This window comes from Nerophis lumbriciformis, linkage group LG05 (genome assembly GCF_033978685.3).
Source record: "Nerophis lumbriciformis linkage group LG05, RoL_Nlum_v2.1, whole genome shotgun sequence".
In the NCBI taxonomy this organism is placed as follows: Eukaryota; Metazoa; Chordata; class Actinopteri; order Syngnathiformes; family Syngnathidae; genus Nerophis; species Nerophis lumbriciformis.
Genome location: NC_084552.2, coordinates 32,944,721 through 32,966,702, shown reverse-complemented (window position 1 = coordinate 32,966,702; position 21,982 = coordinate 32,944,721). Strand labels below are relative to the sequence as shown.

General features: G+C 37.7%; 1 protein-coding gene across 1 annotated transcript in view; it reads left to right on the top strand.

Moving 5' to 3' along the window:
- rassf8b (Ras association domain family member 8b) overlaps positions 1 to 19,338 on the top strand; it is a 49,056-nt gene extending 29,718 nt beyond the window's left edge. Inside the window, exons 3-9 of the mRNA XM_061960743.1 lie at positions 5,844 to 6,185; positions 6,249 to 6,439; positions 6,508 to 6,711; positions 6,782 to 6,844; positions 9,173 to 9,295; positions 11,883 to 12,024; positions 14,734 to 19,338. Of these exons, the coding sequence (XP_061816727.1) occupies positions 5,844 to 6,185; positions 6,249 to 6,439; positions 6,508 to 6,711; positions 6,782 to 6,844; positions 9,173 to 9,295; positions 11,883 to 12,024; positions 14,734 to 14,834 (1,166 nt within the window). The 3' untranslated portion in view covers positions 14,835 to 19,338. The remainder of the gene's footprint in view (positions 1 to 5,843; positions 6,186 to 6,248; positions 6,440 to 6,507; positions 6,712 to 6,781; positions 6,845 to 9,172; positions 9,296 to 11,882; positions 12,025 to 14,733) is intronic.
- Positions 19,339 to 21,982: the final 2,644 nt, after the last annotated feature.

The window sequence follows — 21,982 nt, the reverse complement described above, 5'->3', positions numbered from 1 at the left end:
CCCCACCTCTGGAATCAGACCCCGCCTACTTATCTGCGCGCGAAATTCATTTGTGCTGACAACGTTCTAGAGTGAGGAGCTCCTCAAAACTCCGGAGCTTTAAGGAAGAACGTACAGAAAGCAAAAAGAACTTACAGCGGGAGCATGTAAGACCCTCGCCGTCTTTTTCGATGATGTTGTCCGTGAGCAAGCCTTCGTTGTCGGGAGTCTTTGCCGGGAAAAAAGCCTCTTCCTCTGGCGAAAGAAAAGCCTCCTTTCCACCCGGAGCAAAAAGGGAACATATGTAAGTAAATAAAAAAAATATATATATAAAAAAAAATATATATATATATATATATATATATATATATATATATATATATATATATATATTGTATATTGTATGTTTTTTTTCTTGTAAATTAAAAATCATTTGACTCGTCAGAAATATTAAAGTTCTATAATTTGGTAAAATTGCAAACAGCTAAAATAATGTACAAAGCAGACTATAACCTGCCACCCAAGAACGTACAACAATTCTTCTCAACAAAAAAAAAAAAAAAAGGAAAAATATAACCTTAAAAAATAATTTTAAACATTTATATGCACGTACAACACTTAAAACTTTTAGCATATCAGTATGTAAAATAAAAATTATGGAATGGATTAAGTAAAGAAGTTAAAAATTGAACTGATATGATCCTGTTTAAGAGATTGTTCAAAATATTAGTGCTTACAGAGTACAAAGAAAAATAATGATGAGAAATACTTTCAACTTTATTAAAAATAAAATATTCTTCATCTCAGTATGTTAATAATGACTAAATTAATTACATATTACAAAACTGTAGTGTATCTGTCTCTGTCTGGGCTGGGCACCTAATCTAAAAGACCTTTTGCTTTCTCAAGAAAATAACATTTGGTTTTTGTCAGTAAAAATCGTAAACGTATAATGTTTCAAACAACAACAATTAAACCGTATACCAACCATTTGCTGTGTGTGTGTGTGTGTGTGTGTGTGTGTGTGTGTGTGTGTGTGTGTGTGTGTGTGTGTGTGTGTGTGTGTGTGTGTGTGTGTGTGTGTGTGTGTGTGCGCGTGTGATTTTTGAACATTTTGAGGACTTTTGACCACTTTTCCAACTTTTCTCCCCCACTCCTCCCACGACTTTGTTGGGGGTCACAACGCCGGCTGCGGGACTCGTGGGACTGGAACCCTGAGAGGTATTTTGGATAAAATTGGAACTTTTTACCATTTTTGACTGCCTTATCTCCTCTTCTTCCCCGCCTTCCTGTGCACCATAGTTGTGTGTGTGTGTGCGTCTGTGTGTGTGTGTGTGTGTGTGTGTGTGTGTGTGTGTGTGTGTGTGTGTGTGTGTGTGTGTGTGTGTGTGTGTGCTACATTCACTAACCGTGTTACAAAAAAAGAAGACCGGTTAAAATAATACATCATGTTGGATATAAAAAACATACAAACCCTTTATTTATTAAGTCACAAATATTAAAGTTCTATAATTTGGTAAAATTGCAAACACCTAAAATAATGTACAAAGCAAACTATAACCTGCCACCCGAGAACGTACAACAATTCTTCTCAACAAAAAAAAAAGGAAAAATATAACCTTGAAAAATAATTTTAAACATTTATATGCACATACAACACTTAAAACTTTTAGCATATCAGTATGTAAAATAAAAATTACGGAATGGATTAAGTAAAGAAGTTAAAAATTGAACTGATATGATCCTGTTTAAGAGATTGTTCAAAATATTAGTGCTTACAGAGTACAAAGAAAAATAATGACGAGAAATACTTTCAACCTTATTAAAAATAAGATATTCTTCATCTCAGTATGTTAATAATGACTAAATTAATTACATATTACAAAACTGTTGTGTATATGTCTCTGTCTGGGCTCACAAGGCCGGCTGCGGGACTCGTGGGACTCCTCATACCCCCCTCCCTCTGACCTTTCCATAACCCCACCTCCTCTTCTAGGGTCATCAATCATTTCTGACACAAGGTGTATCCCGGTCATTAATCATTTCTGACACAAGTTGTATCCCCCTCCAATCCCCTCCCTCTGACCTTTCCATAACCCCACCCCCCTTTGACCTTTGACCCCAAGGTCATTAATCATTTTGACAGCTAGGTCATTAATCATTTTTGACAGCTAGGTCGTAAATCATTTTTGACAGCTAGGTCGTAAATCATTTTTGACATAAGGTGTATTCCCCCTTCCCCCCCTCTGACCTTTCCATAACCCCACCCCCCTTTGACTTTTTGACTCCAAGGTCATTAATCATTTGACCTTTTGACCCTATGGTCATTAATCATTTTTGACAGCTAGGTCGTAAATCATTTTTGACAGCCAGGTCGTAAATCATTTTTGACATAAGGTAGGGACTTGTTCTCTCTGGCAAGCCACACCAGTTATCAATTGTACACACAGTGAAAGTAGATCACACGATACACGCCCACCAATTTTAAAATCTCTTAGCTTTTTTGTATCCAAGATAGCTTCACATTCAAGGTAGATTTTTTTCCTGCTTGTTTTCGACTGTGACAGTAGCAGATGTTATTTAGAACTACACTTTGTGCAGCCTGTGCCTTTTTATCCACACACATTAGTGATGAATGCACCTCTTTTACTAGCCCACACACACTCTGTGAACCATTGAACTAATGTCCCAGTCCACACCTTTTGTTTTGGATTGGAATTTTAACCAAAATAAAGATCCTTCTTCTGCTTACTGGAAGTGTGTGTGTGTGTGTGTAAGATATTCTTCATCTCAGTATGTTAATAATGACTAAATTAATTACATATTACAAAACTGTAGTGTATCTGTCTCTGTCTGGGCTGGGCACCTAATCTAAAAGACCTTTTGCTTTCTCAAGAAAATAACATTTGGTTTTTGTCAGTAAAAATCGTAAACGTATAATGTTTCAAACAACAACAATTAAACCGTATACCAACCATTTGCTGTGTGTGTGTGTGTGTGTGTGTGTGTGTGTGTGTGTGTGTGTGTGTGTGTGTGTGTGTGTGTGTGTGTGTGTGTGTGTGTGTGTGTGTGTGTGTGTGTGTGTGTGTGTGTGTGGGTGGGGGCGTTTAGAATGCAGCTGGCAATATGAGTTTTACCCATACGTTCATTTGGACCGCCACAGAAAGAATATTTTTAAAACATGTTTTTACATTTGGCGTTTCAACCCTAGTTTACAAACGCATTACAATGGGACTTTTTGTGTTCTAAGGGCCTGATTCACTAAGATCCAAATACCATGTGCTGCACAGCGTGTGCGATCTATAAAATTGGGTGTATTATTGTTGGGCGTGATGCATGCAATCTAATAAGACTGCGTGTGCAGATCGCCCTGTTTAAATGAGGATTTTACGTGTACTTTATGGGGCACCACGGAGACACTTGATCATTTACTGCACGTTCATGTTATCATGCGCCTACCTGTGGCGTTTGTTGTATTATCAAATATGCAGGAGACATCTACCACTTTTTATGGGCATTTTAGACACAGTCCAAAGTGCATCTGCAACAGAACTTACTTTTTTCCCCCTTATTTATTTTTAGCGCTGAAGGTGCGCTTATCATAGAGAGGCTTACTTGTGCTTAAGATGCAAAAAAATGCATATTTCAAGATTTTTTTTAATATAGGAGATATGTTAATAATATATATTAAATGATATATTATAATGGGTAGAGGTGAGAGTCTTTGGGCACCTCACAATTCAATTACAATTACGATTCAGGAGCTACGATTTGATTAAAAATCGATTATTGATGCATCTTTAATTTATGTATATTTATGTAGTTTTAAATTTATTTTCGTTTCTCTAAATTAGCGTTTATCACTGTCAATTAAAACAATTTATTAATTTTGAATAAGAAACAGTTAAATTAATTCCCACCTTTAATAATTATTATTGATTATTTATTATAATTAATGAAAATGTGCGCAAAACTGGAACATAAATGCCCTAAAATAAAGGAGCTGGTTGGATCTCTCGGTGAGGTGGCTCGCTGCAGTCAGACAACCTTTAGAACTGTCTGCATTACTTTATTTACAATAAATAAATTGATTATTGATGTTTACTAATCGATTCTATAATGGTCCATGTGCGAATTGCAATGGATCTAAAAATCCATTATTTCCCCCACCTCTAATAATGGGGTTGCCTGTTTGAGACGTTAAGGAAATTCAGATGTGGGTCGATATTTCTTTCTTTACGTTAAACCACGATACTGACGAACAATGTACTTTCTAAACTGTTTGAACTGTACTGTAGAACACGCCAAGGATGCCCTCTTAGGCCTCTTCTGTTTGTTTTAGCTAAAGAACCCCCATCTGGTTTCACAATAGGAGACATGGAACATAAAACATTGCTGTATGCAGATGATATACTTCTCTGCTTATCGGACATTGTATGTTTTTAAAAACATTTTTATTGCGCTTAGAATCGCCTGAAAACATCATATAAGCAATAAAAAGATTGTTTCAATGATAACTATTGAACCAAAGATGCCAGATGTTTAAATTTCAGTCTGTACTAATGTATGCTAGTGAGTTCTACATGTGCTTTTATAAGGGTTGAAAACACAACAATTGAGTTTTTAATTAAAATGACAGTATTGTGTTTACAATTGCATGAAAACGTCATATAAGCAATAAAAAGATTGTTTCAATTATAAATACAGGTAAAAGCCAGTAAATTAGAATATTTTGAAAAACTTGATTTATTTCAGTAATTGCATTCAAAAGGTGTAACTTGTACATTATATTTATTCATTGCACACAGACTGATGCATTCAAATGTTTATTTCATTTAATTTTGATGATTTGAAGTGGCAACAAATGAAAATCCAAAATTCCGTGTGTCACAAAATTAGAATATTGTGTAAGGCTAATACAAAAAAGGGATTTTTAGAAATGTTGGCCAACTGAAAAGTATGAAAATGAAAAATATGAGCATGTACAATACTCAATACTTGGTTGGAGCTCCTTTTGCCTCAATTACTGCGTTAATGCGGCGTGGCATGGAGTCGATGAGTTTCTGGCACTGCTCAGGTGTTATGAGAGCCCAGGTTGCTCTGATAGTGGCCTTCAACTCTTCTGCGTTTTTGGGTCTGGCATTCTGCATCTTCCTTTTCACAATACCCCACAGATTTTCTATGGGGCTAAGGTCAGGGGAGTTGGCGGGCCAATTTAGAACAGAAATACCATGGTCCGTAAACCAGGCACGGGTAGATTTTGCGCTGTGTGCAGGCGCCAAGTCCTGTTGGAACTTGAAATCTCCATCTCCATAGAGCAGGTCAGCAGCAGGAAGCATGAAGTCTGTCTTTGTAGCCCGAGCACTGATCCTTTCTCACGGCTGTGTGTGTGTCAGTTTGCGCTTATTTATCAGAGGTGCAAAATAAAACGCAAACCAGTGCTCGAAAAACGAAGGTGAGTGTTGATAAATCACATTGCGCGTGCTGTGTAATATATTTGCATTGTTTCCTCCCACTATGTGGGCGTTTTGATAATCCGCACATATTCCGCATATTAATGAAGACAGACGCAAAATAATTTGCATGCCTTATTCTGCTCACCGAACAGACACAATCCACTTTGCACATGTTTAGCAGATCAGCTTTGCGTGTGCTATTAGGTTGCACATGTTTTAGTACACGCAAACCTTTAGTAAATCAGGCCCTAAGTCTTTCCAACTTGGTAAAGTAAATGCTTTCTTTCTACATACCACACCTGACTTTTGCCTCCAAATAGTGATGTATCAAACATACAATGAGTTCATTTAACGCCACAAATGCATTGTGGGAAATACCTAAATAAAAACTATTTTGTTCTCTTCAAGGCCGCACCGGCAGGTATGCCTTAATTGAGAAATGGCGGGAGACGGAACGCCACCTGTCGCCTCAGGAGAACCCCGTGGTGTCCCTCAACAAGTGGGGCCAGTACGCCAGCGACGTCCAGCTCATCCTCCGGCGTACCGGCCCCTCCGTAAGCGAGCGGCCTGACTCGGACGGCCTGGCTCGTGGAAGCGAGCGCGCCTTCTACCGCCAGAGCTTGCCGCCTTTGGCCAAACTCCGGCCGTCGGTGGCGGACCGCTCGCTTAAACGCAGGGAGCCCAAACGCAAGTCTTTGACGTTCGGCGGAGGTCTGAGGGAAATCTTTGGGAGGAGCAGAGACCAGGAAGGTACTTTGATCCTCCAAGAGCTCCAGTGACATGGCGTCATCCTCCGCCTGTGTTTGCACGCAGCTAAGCAGCGGCAGCAGCGAGGCGTGACCTTGAACCTGACCCGGCTTGTCGCTGCCGGGGTGTCGGTCCCGAGTAGTCCGGCCCGCGAGCTGAGCCGACTAGTGCAGCTCCAGAGAGACAAACTCCAGCTTCTGGATGGCCGCCTGCTGGACTGCGAGGTCCGATTGCGAGACTGGGAGGAGGCCAGTGAGGTCAGCCAGTGTTGCCCAGCAACCGACTCCACCCCAACCACGGTTTTCTTGACCTGCTCGTTTTCCAGGATGGAAACCTGCAGGAGGAGCTTCTGCTTTTGGAGCAGCAGGTGATGAGGAACGACGCCGAGATGGAGGAGGAGGAATTCTGGCAGAACGAGCTGAGCATTGAGCAGGAAAACGAGCGGCGGCTCCGACAGCAGCTGGCCGAACTGCAGGGCCGCATACGCGACTGCGAGGACGAGCTGTCGCAATACTTGGCGCACATGCAGGTTAGCAGTTAGCGTAGCATGCCAACCATGAAGAACATCCAATACTTTTGTGTCCTTTGTCTCCCGGTAGAGCATGGAGGAAGAGCGCCTGCAGCAGGAGGAACAGCTGAGTCACATGATCAACGAGGAAGAGGTACATTATCGCCTCAAACCAAGGGTTGAGATTACAGTAGTACCTCAATTGGAGTCACGATCCACTAGTTGGCGTTGTCAATGTCACAGTGAACCCCGTAAGATCCGACCAAAACATCGAGTCTTACTCGCTTATAGCTCGAGATGGACATAACTTAGTTTTCCGAAGTATGCGTGGATGATAGTCGATGAATTAAAGAAAACAATCATCATACACATGACAGAGCGTGTAGCTAGCTAACTTGGTAAGGCAGTTAGAGCGTAGCACTGCTACGTTGAAATTATATCTAAACGGCGGACATTTGTCCATGAAAATATTGAAAAGCTGCTGACGGTGTGTTAGACGCAGAAACAGCTGAAAGGATATACCATATATGTCCACTCTTCAAGGGAAATGCTGCACATTATTATTACAGTACTTCATAAAACTATTGTATTGATTTGTACTACATTTTATTGTATTGTTTTATACAATATTTCTTATCTAAAAGTTTTTATTGTAAAAGGCATATTACGTGCTCAAATTGGGATGTTTTGGCGGGCCGATCACCAATTAAATTGATTTTAAATCTTTGCAATGGGATGCATTGATTTGAGATACAAGTATTTTGAGTTAAGAGCTCCGTCACAGAACCAATTAATCTTATAAGTTGAGGTACTACTGTGTAACCAAACTGAGACCTTAATAGCACGTCATTAGAGTGAGTTTTACTTGAATGCCTAGAGGGAGCTCACTTTCCAAAGCGCTGTAAGAAATATATTACGCCATTTTACGGCTTTTAGCACGCAAACTATGCCTGTAACACACACACACACACACACACACACACACATGCACATGAGCTTTATGCGTTGTCAACTAATGATAATGATTTATAAAAGTTTAGTTACTAAAGTTAGCGATCATTGAATGTATTTTCTCTCATAAAAACAACATGACTGCTATTTGCTTCTGGTGTGGTGTTTGGTTTGAAAAATGTCACTTTGACAAAGTTGCAAACAGACACTTTTATTAACACTAAAAACAGGACTAAAATAAAACAACAGACTTTTAAATTATTATGTAAAATTCTAGACAGACTAAATATGGCACTCTCTCGTTTTGAGAAAGTGGTAATTTAATTGTGTTGGCATGGCATTAATGCATTGTAGACCTTTTGGTTAATGGTTTAAGCTTATTTCAAACATGCATACAGTTACAATATGATAAATAACATATTTTGCTTAATTTCTCAGTAAACAATGCATTAATATCAATAAGAAATCATCCACATTGTCTGTTTTTTTTTTTTAAGAAACAAAATTATAAATATACGTTTTGCCTCAATAATATTGATTTTTCTGATTAAATGATCTCTCAAAATAAACTTCAATTTATGTCTTTTTTCCACCAAATTTGTTAAAACAAACATTGAACTAATTAAGATGTGTGTTGGCTAACTTTATTTCATTCATGTTCAAGGATCCTAAGCTAAAAACTAATTTAAGTAATAGAACTGAAAGTAACGCAAGTGAGTTTTTGGTATAGAATGATCAGACACATGAAATACAATAATTGCATATCGACACTATTCTACAAAACATTGTATTTTAAATTCAAATTAATTGATTTTTCAGATTTGATCTCCCCTCAGTCATAGCTGAAATATGATGGAATAAACATAAAAATGAATGAATGCACTTTCCGGCCTTCAGAGGATGTGAATAAGGCAACATTTGTTGTTGTTTTTGAAAGAAAATACAGTTAAATAATAGTTGTGATAAAAAGTAACACAAAAAAATAAAATGTCAAGTTATATTCTCATTTTAGGAAGCAGCAACAGACAACAAATGCTGTTTTTGTAATATTTAATGTAGTTTAAAATCATCTTCTCAATTGTGTTTATGAAATACATACTTTGCTTTATAGAAAATATATTTGAAAGGAAAATATATTTGAAAGGGAAATATATTTTGAAGTAATAATATTTTAATCCTGATGATGAAACCTCCACATATGCAGTAAAATAATACCTATGTGAAAATAATGTATTGTTTTGAGTAATAATATTTGAATTCTGATGATGAAAACTCCACATATGCAGTAAGATAAAAATATGTGAACAAAGTATTTTAAAATAATATTACTTGAAGACTGATAATGAAACCTCCACTTATGCAGTAAGATGATATAAATATGCAAAACAATTATTTTTTTAAGTATTAATACTTGAATCCTGATGATGAAACCTCAACATATGCAGTAAGACAATATAGATATGTAAAAAGAAATAATATTTGGAAGTATTAATGATTATATTGTTTTCCCCATTAAAATGCTGCGTTTCAGCTGCAGGCCCAACTGGAGAAGGTGACATCAGAGCTGGAAGTGCAGAACCAGCACACAATTCACCTTGAGAACGGTTGCCAGGTGTTGGAACGCTCGCTTGGACAGTCAAGCAAGAAACTTCAGGTTTGTTCACAACAACAACAACAACAACAGAAACATCAGCAGCTGCCCCCGCCACCACAGCATTACCTATTACAGCATGTTACATATTACAGCATATTATAACATTTTACCTGTTGCAACATATTACTTATTACAGCATATCACAACATATTACAGCATGTTGCAACATATTATAACATATTACCCATTACAACATATTACTTACTACAGTATATTACAACATAATGCAGCAAATTACATATTACAACATATTACAGCATATTACAACATAAAACAGCATATTACAACATCCATCCATCCATCCATTTTCTACCGCTTGTCCCTAATACAGCATATTACAACATGTTACAGGATATTACATTTCAGAGCATATTATATACTACAACATATTACAGCATGATATTACAATGTATTACAGCCTACTACACATTACAGCATAATGGCGGTCCTATTTACGTGCCTCCACTTCGACTGTGTCTTCTACCCGTCATTTACGTTGTAGTTTTAGCGCTTCCATATGGAGTCTACTGACAGGTATAAGTTAGAACTAAAAGCCAGTCTGCCCCACAACAATGATAGAGAAAAAGAAGACAGTTATTGACTACAATTGCAAACTCGCCCAAAGCTCTTTTTTTACCATATATGGAGATATCCGGTGATGTCATAACTGGACAAAAACGTCACAAATTGGGCTAATTCCAAATGGCTTGTTTGGAGGAAGTATGAAGGAAGGCAAGATTGTTTTATAAATATATCCGCCATGTCTCCATTGTTTGATTACAAATATTCGGCACTTACGCAGATCCCAAATACACCTAAGCAGGTACCAATAAGTAAGAAGTTGGTGGTGCATAATAGGTACCCTTTAAGGAAATTCAAGCGGGTTTTATCCACCCGCAGGCCCTTGCCACCAAGGGGCTTCTTAACTACAGTACCTCGGCAACCGCAGCCCCAGAGATAGAAGGGCCCACCACGGAGTCCGCAGGCACTGCTTCCTCATAAGGATTGATGAGGTCTTGGAAGTATTCATTTCACCCATTCACATCTCATGTTGAGGTCAGCAGCACACCATCCCCACAATACAAGGTGGTGACAGTGCATGGCTTCCCTTTTCTGAGGCAGCGGGTGGTTAAAGCCGCCAAGAAGTCGTTTTCTGTGGCTTACCCGAACTCCTGCCATGTCCGAGTTTTTGCCTCGGTGACCGCCAAAGCCGCACACCGCTTGTTGGTACCGGTCAGCTGCCTCCGGAGTACAATGAGCCAAAAAGACCCGATGGGACTCTTTCTTCATCTTGACCGCATCCATGACCGCTGGACACCAGCGGGTTCCAGGCTTACCACCACGACAGGCACAACCACCTTGCGGCCTCAAAAATATAGAGGCACGGAACACGACCCACTCAGACTCAATGTCCCCCGTCTTCCTCAGAACACAGCTTTTCCAGAGGTGGGAAATGAAACTCTCTCTGACGGGAGACTCTGCCAGGTGTTCCCACCGCATCCTCACAATGTGTTTGGGCCTGCCAGGTCTGAGCGGCGTCCTCCCCCACCATCAGAGCCACATCACCACCAGGTGTGATCAGTTGAAAGTTCAGCCTCTCTCTTCATCCGACTGTCCAAGGCTCAAATTGAATTCTCCTTCCTCTCCCTCCTCTCCTTCCCTTCTTCTACTTGACCCCCCCCCCCTGGCTCTAGCATCTCATACCATGGTGAAGTATTGCAAATACGACCCTATGCATACAGACGTTCATCGAGTCTCGCTACGTCATCAACCCCCGCCGTTTGCCAGCAGTGATGTAAGGCAGATGCTACAAATGTTTGTTTACTTTCAAGATGGCGTCGCACGCGATGTTTGGTATTGCTTGTGCTTTTCTTATTTTAATTTGAAGAAGACTGTTTGGAAGACGTTTTTGATGAAAAATATGCAAGTGCTGGCGCATCAGCTTGCAGTATGTAAAATGTGTTTCATTGTATATTTGTGTTTGAAGCCAATATTTACGTGCAGTAGCAAAGGTTTGAAGTCTGACTAAACCACCAGTTTCATTATTATGAAAATCATTAATTACGCTTATTACTTACATTTGTATGCTTCATTGGTTTTCTGGTCTGCCATCTTTCTCCTCGCACTCAATAGTGTAGGGAAGTCTGAAAGCTCACTTCACTTCGAGGGAGGTACTTCACCCTTGCCCCCTACCTAATAGATAATTCTAACGCCTCTTGATTGAGTTGAATGTGCAAAACCAAGCAGGGAAGGCAAAAACAAGGGCAGAGGAGGGTTATTTGAATTGAGCCCAAGACATGAGACCGCAAGTTCGACGAAACAACCACAAAGTCGATGACCAAGATTTCCTGGTGCCAGGTGCACATATGGACACCTTAATAGCATATTACATGTTACAGCATAATACAAAATTATTTGATTAATACTTGAGTCTGCAATCCCTCACTTTTACTTGCATAATCAATTAGTTCTGCAAGCAACTTTTCAAGAGCTTACTAAAACAATATAACAATTATTAGAAGTATATTAAAAGTATATTTTGTCATTGTAATAATGAATATTCAGAAGTATTTTGTCTGTTTACTAGGAGAAGGAGCAGCAGTTGGAGCAGCTGACCAAAGAGCTTCGTCAGGTCAACTTGCAGCAGTTCATTCAGCAGACGGGCACAAAGGTCACCGTGCTGCCCGCCCAACCGGCTGGCGACAGCAACAACAACAACAACAACATAGGCATGTACCCAAAACACACGTACACACTTATTCGACCAAAGTGAATCACATGACATATCAATCATTTTAGAGAAAAAAATCAAACTTACCAGTGTTATCATAAATGTGTAAACAGTACCATGCTGTGGTCAGATTGATTATGACACCCATGTGTACTCCACAGTACATGTTTGTGTACCTACTGTAGAAAATAGTGTACAGAAGTCCTGATATGTGTATCAATATACTTTTATATACAATACATTCATATACAATATACTTCATTTAATTAAAAAACTACAATCATGTGACTGAGTCACTGTCGTTGTGTCCTTGGGCAAGACCCTTTACCCACCTGCTCCCAGGGCCACTCACACTAGTTTAAATGTAGCTTAAAGTTGTAGATAATGGGTTTCACGATATAAAGGGCTTTGAGTCTCTGGAGAAAAGCGCTACATTCATATAATTTACATTTCACCTACTATAACATTTTTCAAATATCATGTGAATAATTGAATATATATATATATATATATATATATATATATATATATATATATATATATATATATATATATATATATATATATATAAATAAAAAAACATCCATCCATCCATTTTCTACCGCTTATTCTCTTCGGGGGCGCCGGAGCCTAACTCAGCTACAATCGGGCGGAAGGCGGGGTACACCCTGGACAAGTCGCCACCTCATCACAGGGCCAACACAGATAGACAGACAACATTCACACTCACATTCACACTCTTGGGCCAATTTAGTGTTGGCAATCAACCTATTCCCAGGTGCATGTCTTTGGAAGTGGGAGGAAGCCGGAGTACCCGGAGGGAACCCACGCAGTCACGGGGAGAACATGCAAACTCCACACAGAAAGATCCCGAGCGCAGAATCGAACCCAGGACCTTCATATTGTGAGGCAGACGCACTAACCCCTGTTCCACCGTGCTGTCCTCTATATATTTATATGTATATATATATATATATATATATATATATATATATATATATATATATATATATATATATATATATATATATATATATATATATATATATATATATATATATATATATATATATATATATATATATATATATATAACCAAAGTACTTGTCTAACTTTTTGTCCAATTATTTATATTTAAATTGTTTGTATATATATATATATATATATATATATATATATATTAGGGCTGTGAATCTTTGGGTGTCCCACGATTCAATTCAATATCGATTCTTGGGGTCACGATTCGATTCAAAATCGATTTTTTTTTCTATTCAACGCGATTCTCGATTCAAAAACGATTTTTTTTCCCGATTCAAAACGATTCTCTATTCATTCAATACATAGGATTTCAGCAGGATCTACCCCAGTCTGCTGACATGCAAGCAGAGTAGTAGATTTTTGTAAAAATGCTTTTATAATTGTAAAGGACAATGTTTTATCAGCTGATTGCAATAATGTAAATTTGATTTAACTATTAAATGAACCAAAAATATGACTTATTTTATCTTTGTGAAAATATTGGACACAGTGTGTTGTCAAGCTTATGAGATGTGATGCAAGTGTAAGCCACTGTGACACTATTGTTCTTTTTTTTTTTTTTTTTTTATAAATGTCTAATGATAATGTCAATGAGGGATTTTTAATCACTGCTATGTTGAAATTGTAACTAATATTGATACTGTTGTTGATAATATTCATTTTTGTTTCACTACTTTTGGATTGTTCGGTGTCGTGTTTGTGTCTCCTCTCAATTGCTCTGTTTATTGCAGTTCTGAGTGTTGCTGGGTCGGGTTTGGTTTTGGAATTGGATTGCATTGTTATGGTATTGCTGTGTATTGTTTTGTTGGATTGATTAATTGAAAACAAAAAAAAAGATAATAAAAAAAAAAAAGATTTTTTAAAAATGAGAATCGATTCTGAATCGCACAACGTGAGAATCGCGATTCGAATTTTCCCCACACCCCTAATATATATATATATATATATATATATATATATATAACTGATTATTATTCAATTGTATATATATACACACATATATAATTGATTATATTTAAATTGTGTGTATATATGTGTATATATATATATATATATATATATATATATATATATATATATATATATATATATATATATATATATATATATATACAATTTAGATATAATTAATTGGACAAAAAATTAGACAAGTACTTTGGTTATTTTTTGACGAATATGTATCTATATATATATATATATATATATATATATATACACACAATTTAAATATAATTAATTGGACAAAAAATAAGACAAGTACTTTGGTTATTTTTTGACAAAGGTATGTTTTTTTTAAAGAGCTAAACATATACATTATACATATAATATTGCAAATAAAATGTGACATTTTCCATTTTTAAAATATATTATGTAATTTGTTTACACAATATCATGTGAATATCATGTAAATATAAAATGTTTACCCTTGGCAAAGTTTGGAGTCAATGAAATTACTAATTTATTTGTTTCTTTATTAATACAAGTTGTATTATTATTATTCAGTAATAATTCAGTGTTATACAGACTGTGTGAAAAAGTTAATTTTATTCCACTTTTTCTTTGAACACTAACAAAACCATCAGATAAAACAATAGTGAAATATTGGTTTTACTATCATTTTAGATTCCAAATATGAATTAAAATAAATATTCATGTTTGCTTGTTTTAGAGACGGACTGTGGCTCTTTAAGACGTCTGCTACAGCGCGACCTGCGCCACCTGCAGAGCAGCAACACCTGCAGCCTCAACCCTGAGGGCATCTACGTGTGATCGTCATCTGTCAAAACACTTATTGCTCATCTGGGCTGCAGGTGATGTCCCTGGAACTATACCTGCGCACTGCGCGGCCCACAAACTGCCTAAAAAGGACTTGTAGGGTCTTTTTTCGGCTGCATCTTCCACATTAGGACTCCAAGTGATGTCATTTACTGCAGGAATGTTTTTTTAAATGACTATTATTGGAATGCTAACAACCATCAAGAGTAGGGAATATGCACGAGCATGCGCACATCACATTTGATTGCCTTACGCTGATGTGTTTCAATGCACACAAACTCACCAGCAAAGAAGTAGTTTTACTCTACTTAGAAAAAAAAAGTTCATGGGATTTATTAGCTGAGCTTTGCCTTTTAGTTCCCGTGAGAATAATCCGACTTATTTCGCTTACCTCCAGTTTTGCTTTATAACAACATTCTCATATTTTGCTTCCGCCTTCATTTTGCACGTCATACCAGCATTGGCCACTAGATGGTAGCAAAGTCAAGATCATTCGTTTTTGCTAGCATTAGCGCCAAAGGTGCATCCTGGCGTGTGAGCATTAGTCTTTTTAACTACAAAAAAAAGATGTCTACTATAAACCAAAGCTAGTGTAACAAGACATTTAACCAGATATAAGAGGAATGTATTTTTTATGCAGCATTCGCTTTAAAACAGCCAGTTGCCTCATTCCAATAACTAAATGTTTGCATTTGGAGAGACGTCAGCCTGCTTGCTGCCTTTCTCTTGCATCAGTGAATGATAGTTAGAATTCTAACTGGTTAAAAAAACACCTCTAATAACCGTATTTTTCGGACCATAGGGCGCACCGTATTATAAAGCGCACTGCCGATGAGCGGGGTCTATTTTCATACAAAAGGCGCACTTAATTAGGAGGTGCATTGAACGGGTCATATCATGATTTTTTTTCTAAATTGAAAACACTTCCTTGTGGTCTACATAACATGTAATGGTGGTTCTTAGGTCAAAATGTTGCACAGATTATGTTTTACAGACCATCTTCAAGTCGCTTTCTGACAAGTCTCTTCAGGATGCGCCGTTTTGTGGGCGGTCTTATTTACGTGGCTCACCTTCGGCAGCGTCTTCTCCCCGTCATCTTTGTTGTAGCTGTGTAGCGTGCAAGGACGGGACTCGAAGAAGGGACAAAAGATGGAGCTAACTGTTTTAATTACATTCATACTTTACTTAAATCAATAACGGGGCAGCATGTCATCACCAGTGGCTCACTAATGCAATAACACTACCGGAAATGTGTCCCCTGAAAAACCGTCCGACCAGAACTGTTTAATAACTAAATTTCCGGGTTAATAATGTAAACCCATTACACCGGTGGTTTGTAGCGCTTTAATAGCGAGTATCTTGACAGATATAAGTTAGAACTTTACGCTACTTTATATTAGAAATGGCAAGAGTGGAAGATGAATGCCCCATAATAAGAAGATAGAGGACAAAGAAGGAGCTTATTGACACGGACTACAACGGCGGACATGCGCACATTTTCAGGATTTATGAAAATCGCAAATAGAGATCAGCAGGTACCAGAAGGTAAGAAAAGTGGGTTTTGCACAATATTGCGAAACAAAACGCCAGACAACATGTCTGCTATTAGGTGCCATTTTGCGGTTCTTATCCACACCATAATAATACCAAATGTTGAAGCACAGCACGTCTGACGACGGTAGCCGTAATGCTCCGACAATTCATCAAGCGATGCGGCTTCATAGCCTACCAAAGTCGTATTAAAACATTTTGAACGATTTTTGAGCGCCTTGAGTTATGTTCTATATTCTCAATGAAATATCAACGTTTTGGTGTTGCTTGCTGACGTCATCATCCACTCTACACGTATCTCTTATGTGTGACTGCCATCTACTGGTCACACTTAACATTACACCATGTACCAAATAAAATAGCTTCAAGGTCGGTAAGCACAACCAGAATTATTCCGTACATTCGGCGCACCGGTAATAAAGCGCATTTTTGAGAAAACTATAGGATTTTAAGTGCGCCTTATAGTCCAAAAATTCGGTGGTAAAAACCATTGGAATATTATACTAATAAAAACACCTCTATTTAGTAAAAATCGAACAATAAGTAGATGATACTAGTGATGGACTTCTAACTAGTAAAAAGCACCTTTTATTAGTAATAAATATCAGTAGATGATACTAGTGATAGACTTTTAACTAGTAAAAATCACGTTTAGTTAGTAAAAAACATCAGTAGGTGATAGTGATGGACTTCTAATTAGTAAAAATACGCTTCTAATTAGTAAAAAAAAAAAAAGGCATGCCTTACAGAGAGGATATTGTTGATAACAAAATAAACCCCATCATATGCAGAAAATGGTTCATTTTGCTTTGAAAGATAGCAAAAAAAATGAAGCCGGGTGTACAGATGTTGCCTGTAATTAATTTCTGTTGTGCCATTTTCAATAAAAAAAAAAAAAATATTTGTAATGTGATTCTCCTGAGCAAGTTAGGGTGCATTCAACTTTTCTGGGTGAAGAAAATATCGCAATCTTTTTTGTTGTCTGTCGAAAGCCTCAGTGACCCCCAACGGATGAAAGAAACTAAAATGTTTATGTCTTTCCAACGAAACGCAGACACAATTCCAACTTTGGGGGAGTTGAGAAAGTTTTGCCATCATATTTCAACTTTATAGACAGGTCAAAGTGTCTCTGATTACATCTGTCACCTTTCACCTTCACAAGAAAAGCTCATCTTGTCACCTTTTTCTCCCTTTTGAAATGATTGCTGCACTTTATGGTAGCCTAATTAACACAACGAGGGGCAGGACCATAGATCAATATTAGCATACAGTATGTTAATATGACAACATGTCCATAGAGCAACATGAAAACCCATAAGATCCATTACTTATTATTGCATCATGAGATGGATTGGATTGCTGTGTGTGTGTGTGTGTGTGTGTGTGTGTGTGTGTGTGTGTGTGTGTGTGTGTGTGTGTGTGTGTGTGTGTGTGTGTGTGTGTGTGTGTGTGCGTGCGTGCGTGCGTGCGTGCGTGTGTGTGCGCCATTGAATGTCCCCTTGGCCCCTCTCCTGAATGTGTTTACTCTGCACTGGGCAGGCGAGTAAACAGATGGGCCATCATGAATTATGGAAATTATGGCTTTGATTAACCAGCGCACACTTTTTGTGCTGTGAAATAACTTACAATCTGTCACTCACTCGCAACAAACAAAACACACCTTGTGTGGAAAGGGTGCACATATTGTACTCTATTTTTTAAGGAGAATTTGTGTTGAGCAGATAAAATGTGGTGTTTTAGCGTTAATTCTAATAACAAAATGTAGACTAGCAGTCAAAAGGGTGAATAAATTGTACACTGTAAGAATGTTTCCGTCTGCTGGCTCTGGTTGGTTACTGCATCACTTGGCCCCAATGCAAGTGGACTGTACCTGCGGAGTGACTTCGTCCTTGTCTTTAGTCAGACGTAGTTTCAAGTAAATAACGACAAACAGAAAACATTACAATATTCGTCACCGTACGTCAGTTTTTGTCTCTGCCTCTATCTATTGGACTTGGCCTGTTGCTACACCTCTTGGACACAATGCAAGTGGACTGGAACAGTAAATGGTAACAATAAACCATTAGGCCAGGGGTGTCAAACTCGTTTTCATTGAGGGCCCCATCGCAGTTATCGCTGCTCTCTGAGGGTCGCTTGTTACAGTGAATATATTTAAATGATAATATCCTTATGGAAATATTATACACAATTCCCTATGCATTTGAATATTAGTCTTTTTTACATACACATTGATGGATAACATACTTATTTAAGTCAAAAGTCAGGGGAAAAAGCATTTAATTCTAACAACATTTTTTGGGGAATATCCATCCATCCATTTTTTACTGCTTATCCCTCTCAGGATAACACTATACATATGTTACTGTAATATAGGGGTGTCCAAATGTTTTCACCAATGGCAGCATATTATCAAGTTAAAGTATGCGTATAAATAAAAATATGTAAAGTCACATGTAAAGTCCTGCGATTGGGAAGTAAACTTTCCTGGTGGTGTCAGTTCCCAAACATATATGACAATTTCAAGAAGTTAGTTATTCATATTTTATGTAGATCAGGGGTTTCGAACTGATTTTCATAGTTATGGTTGCCCTTAGGGGGCCACTTGTAACTGTGAATAATTTATGAATATAAATGCATAGAAATCCACCTCATGATATTATTATACAATTGCCTATGCTGCATTTGATTATTTTTTTTGCATACACAGGAAAAAAAATATTTCCATTTTGCAGTAAAAAACCGGCAGCTAAATTGCCACAATATTAACATAACATTTATGGTGGTTTTTAAAGCCATATTATTGTAAATGGGAAAAATGGTAGTATTGTTTTTGTTTTTACAGTAGAATTCTGGCAACTGGCACTGCCAGTTTTTTTTTGTTTTTTTGTTTTTTTACCATAAAATCTATTGTCCTAGATTGATCTACATTGTACAATCTGATGGGTAGCTTGCTTTGAAATCACAAGTCAAGCAGATATTTATTTTCATTTTTATTTTAATCAAAGAAAAGTTTCAAATGTATGATAGTATTATATTTGTCGCATTACTAGATAACAATAAAGTTTTAAAAATATGCAATTGCATGCAGTACATTTTTTTCTGACAAAATGGAATGAATACATTTAGTAAGATAATTATTTCGCCGGCCACATTGAATGATGATGGTCTACGTGTCTACATGTGCGACGTAGACCATTAAAGAAGAATGTATGCAAGTATTATCGTAGCAAAATTATTTGCAAACGTGTATCTCAATCTCTGCGTGTGTAATCCAATTCACGTGCGTGTGTACTAATGTGTTTGTCTGTATATCAATCCGAGTGTGTGTAATCAGGTCCGCCTACGTGTGTTTTAAGTTGTCTGTCTGTCCCTAATCAGAAAGAACCCTCGATAGGCTGTCTACTTACACGTGACTTTTGCGACACTTTTGCCTTGTACGATTTAAGCGCGCGCATCCAGATTCGTGAGCGTGTAATACAATTTGTGTGCGCGCATTCAGAAGTGCATGCTTGTAATACAATCTGCGCGTGCATATCTAAGGTATGCCTAAATTTAACCAACCACGGAAGACACCACGCAATTTCAACCAATCAGAAACAACGTACAGCTGTGGTGCGTGAAAGAAGGGACGCCAAGACCCGCCTTACATTGTTTCTGATTGGTCTAAATGGTGAGTGTCTTCTGTGGTTGGTTAAATATAGGCACAATGAATTGATGGCTTGGTCTGGGATTGGTTGATTCGATCAATCAATCAGAGTTACTCCAACTACGGCAAGCTGCAAAAAACAACGGTTATTATTATGAAAATAATACAGAGTAGTGAACTTGGCAGCTCTGAGCAAGTGTTAAGAGTGTGGTCCATCGTTGTTGACTTCAACGCAGAATAACTTGATCAGTGGCTGCAAGGCGCTGACTAGTGGTGAGTATAAGAAAAGGCAAGGGGGAGTTACAGACAAACAATTATTTTTACACGTTCAAATCGCTGCACAGACAGACAACTCTTCCCCGGCAGAAGTGTCATAAAAATCATGTGTAAACAAGACAGCCAATAGAGGGTTCCTACTTCTCGTAGATCATAAATACGTACGCGCAGATTGTGTTACACCAATGCACTTCTGAACGCTTGCGCACAAGTTGTATTACACGCTCACGAATCTGGATGCGCGCGCTCAAATCTTACATGGCATAAGTGTGGCAAAAGTCACGTAAGTAGACAGCCTAGGGAGGGTTATTTCTAGTTAGGGACAGACAGACAACATAAATACACGTACGCTGATCAGAATACATACACTCGGATTGATATACAGACACACAAATGAGTACACACGTGCGCAAATTGGATTACACGCGCACAGATTGAGATACACGTTTGCAAATGATTTTGCTACAATGATACTTCTATATAAATGCCATCTTATTAGTTAAATGATAGTTTGTGATTTACTTATACTTAAAGTGTGTGTGAAATTAAAGTAAATCATATTTTTATATTTGAATCACTTCTAAAACATCATCTTTTCAACACTGACTGTTTTCTGCTCCTTTGTTCAACATTTAATTCAACTTTTTGTTTTGTCGAAGAATTGTGACCTTTGTCACCTTTTCAAGACGTATAGGTCGGGTCAATGCGACCCGAACGTTCAGACTGTAGTCGTATCAGATACATATCTGATTTACATCTGAGTATAAATTATTTATATCTAATTATATCTGACTTATATCTGCTTAGACATGATTTATGTCTGATTTGATCTGCTTTATATCACATATGATCTGGGACCTTATTCACACTGTTCACAACTCTACATGCCCCTAAAGCTGACCAACACGCCGGAGGATTGTAGTCAACTGGAGGCGTGTCTAAATGAAATTAAACAATGGATGTCCTATAACTTTTTGCAACTCAACGCTAAGAAATCGGAAATGCTGATTATCGGTCCTGCTAGACACCTACACCTATTTAATAATACCACCTTAACATTTGACAACCAAACAATTACACAAGGCGACTCTGTAAATAATCTCGGTATTATCTTCGACCCAACTCTCTCGTTTGAGTCACACATTAAGTGTTACTTAATGTATTACTTACTTCTTTCATCGCCGTAATATCGCAAAAATTCATAGAATTTTGTCCACCAGCGACGCTGAGATCATTATTCATGCGTTCGTTACGTCTCGTCTCGATTACTGTAACGTATTATTTTCGGGTCTCCCTATGTCTAGCATTAAAAGATTAAAGTTGGTACAAAATGCGGCTGCTCGACTTTTGACAAGAACAAGAAAGTTTGATCATATTACGCCTATACTGGCTCACCTGCACTGGCTTCCTGTGCACTTAAGATGTGACTTTAAGGTTTTACTACTTACGTATAAAATACTACACGGTCTAGCTCCATCCTATCTTGCTAATTGTATTGTACCATATGTCCCGGCAAGAAATCTGCGTTCAAAGAACTCCGGCTTATTAGTGATTCCCAGAGCCCAAAAAAAGTCTGCAGGCTATAGAGCGTTTTCTATTCAGGCTGCAGTACTCTGGAATGCCCTATCGGTAACAGTTAGAGATTCTACCTCAGTAGAAGCATTTAAGT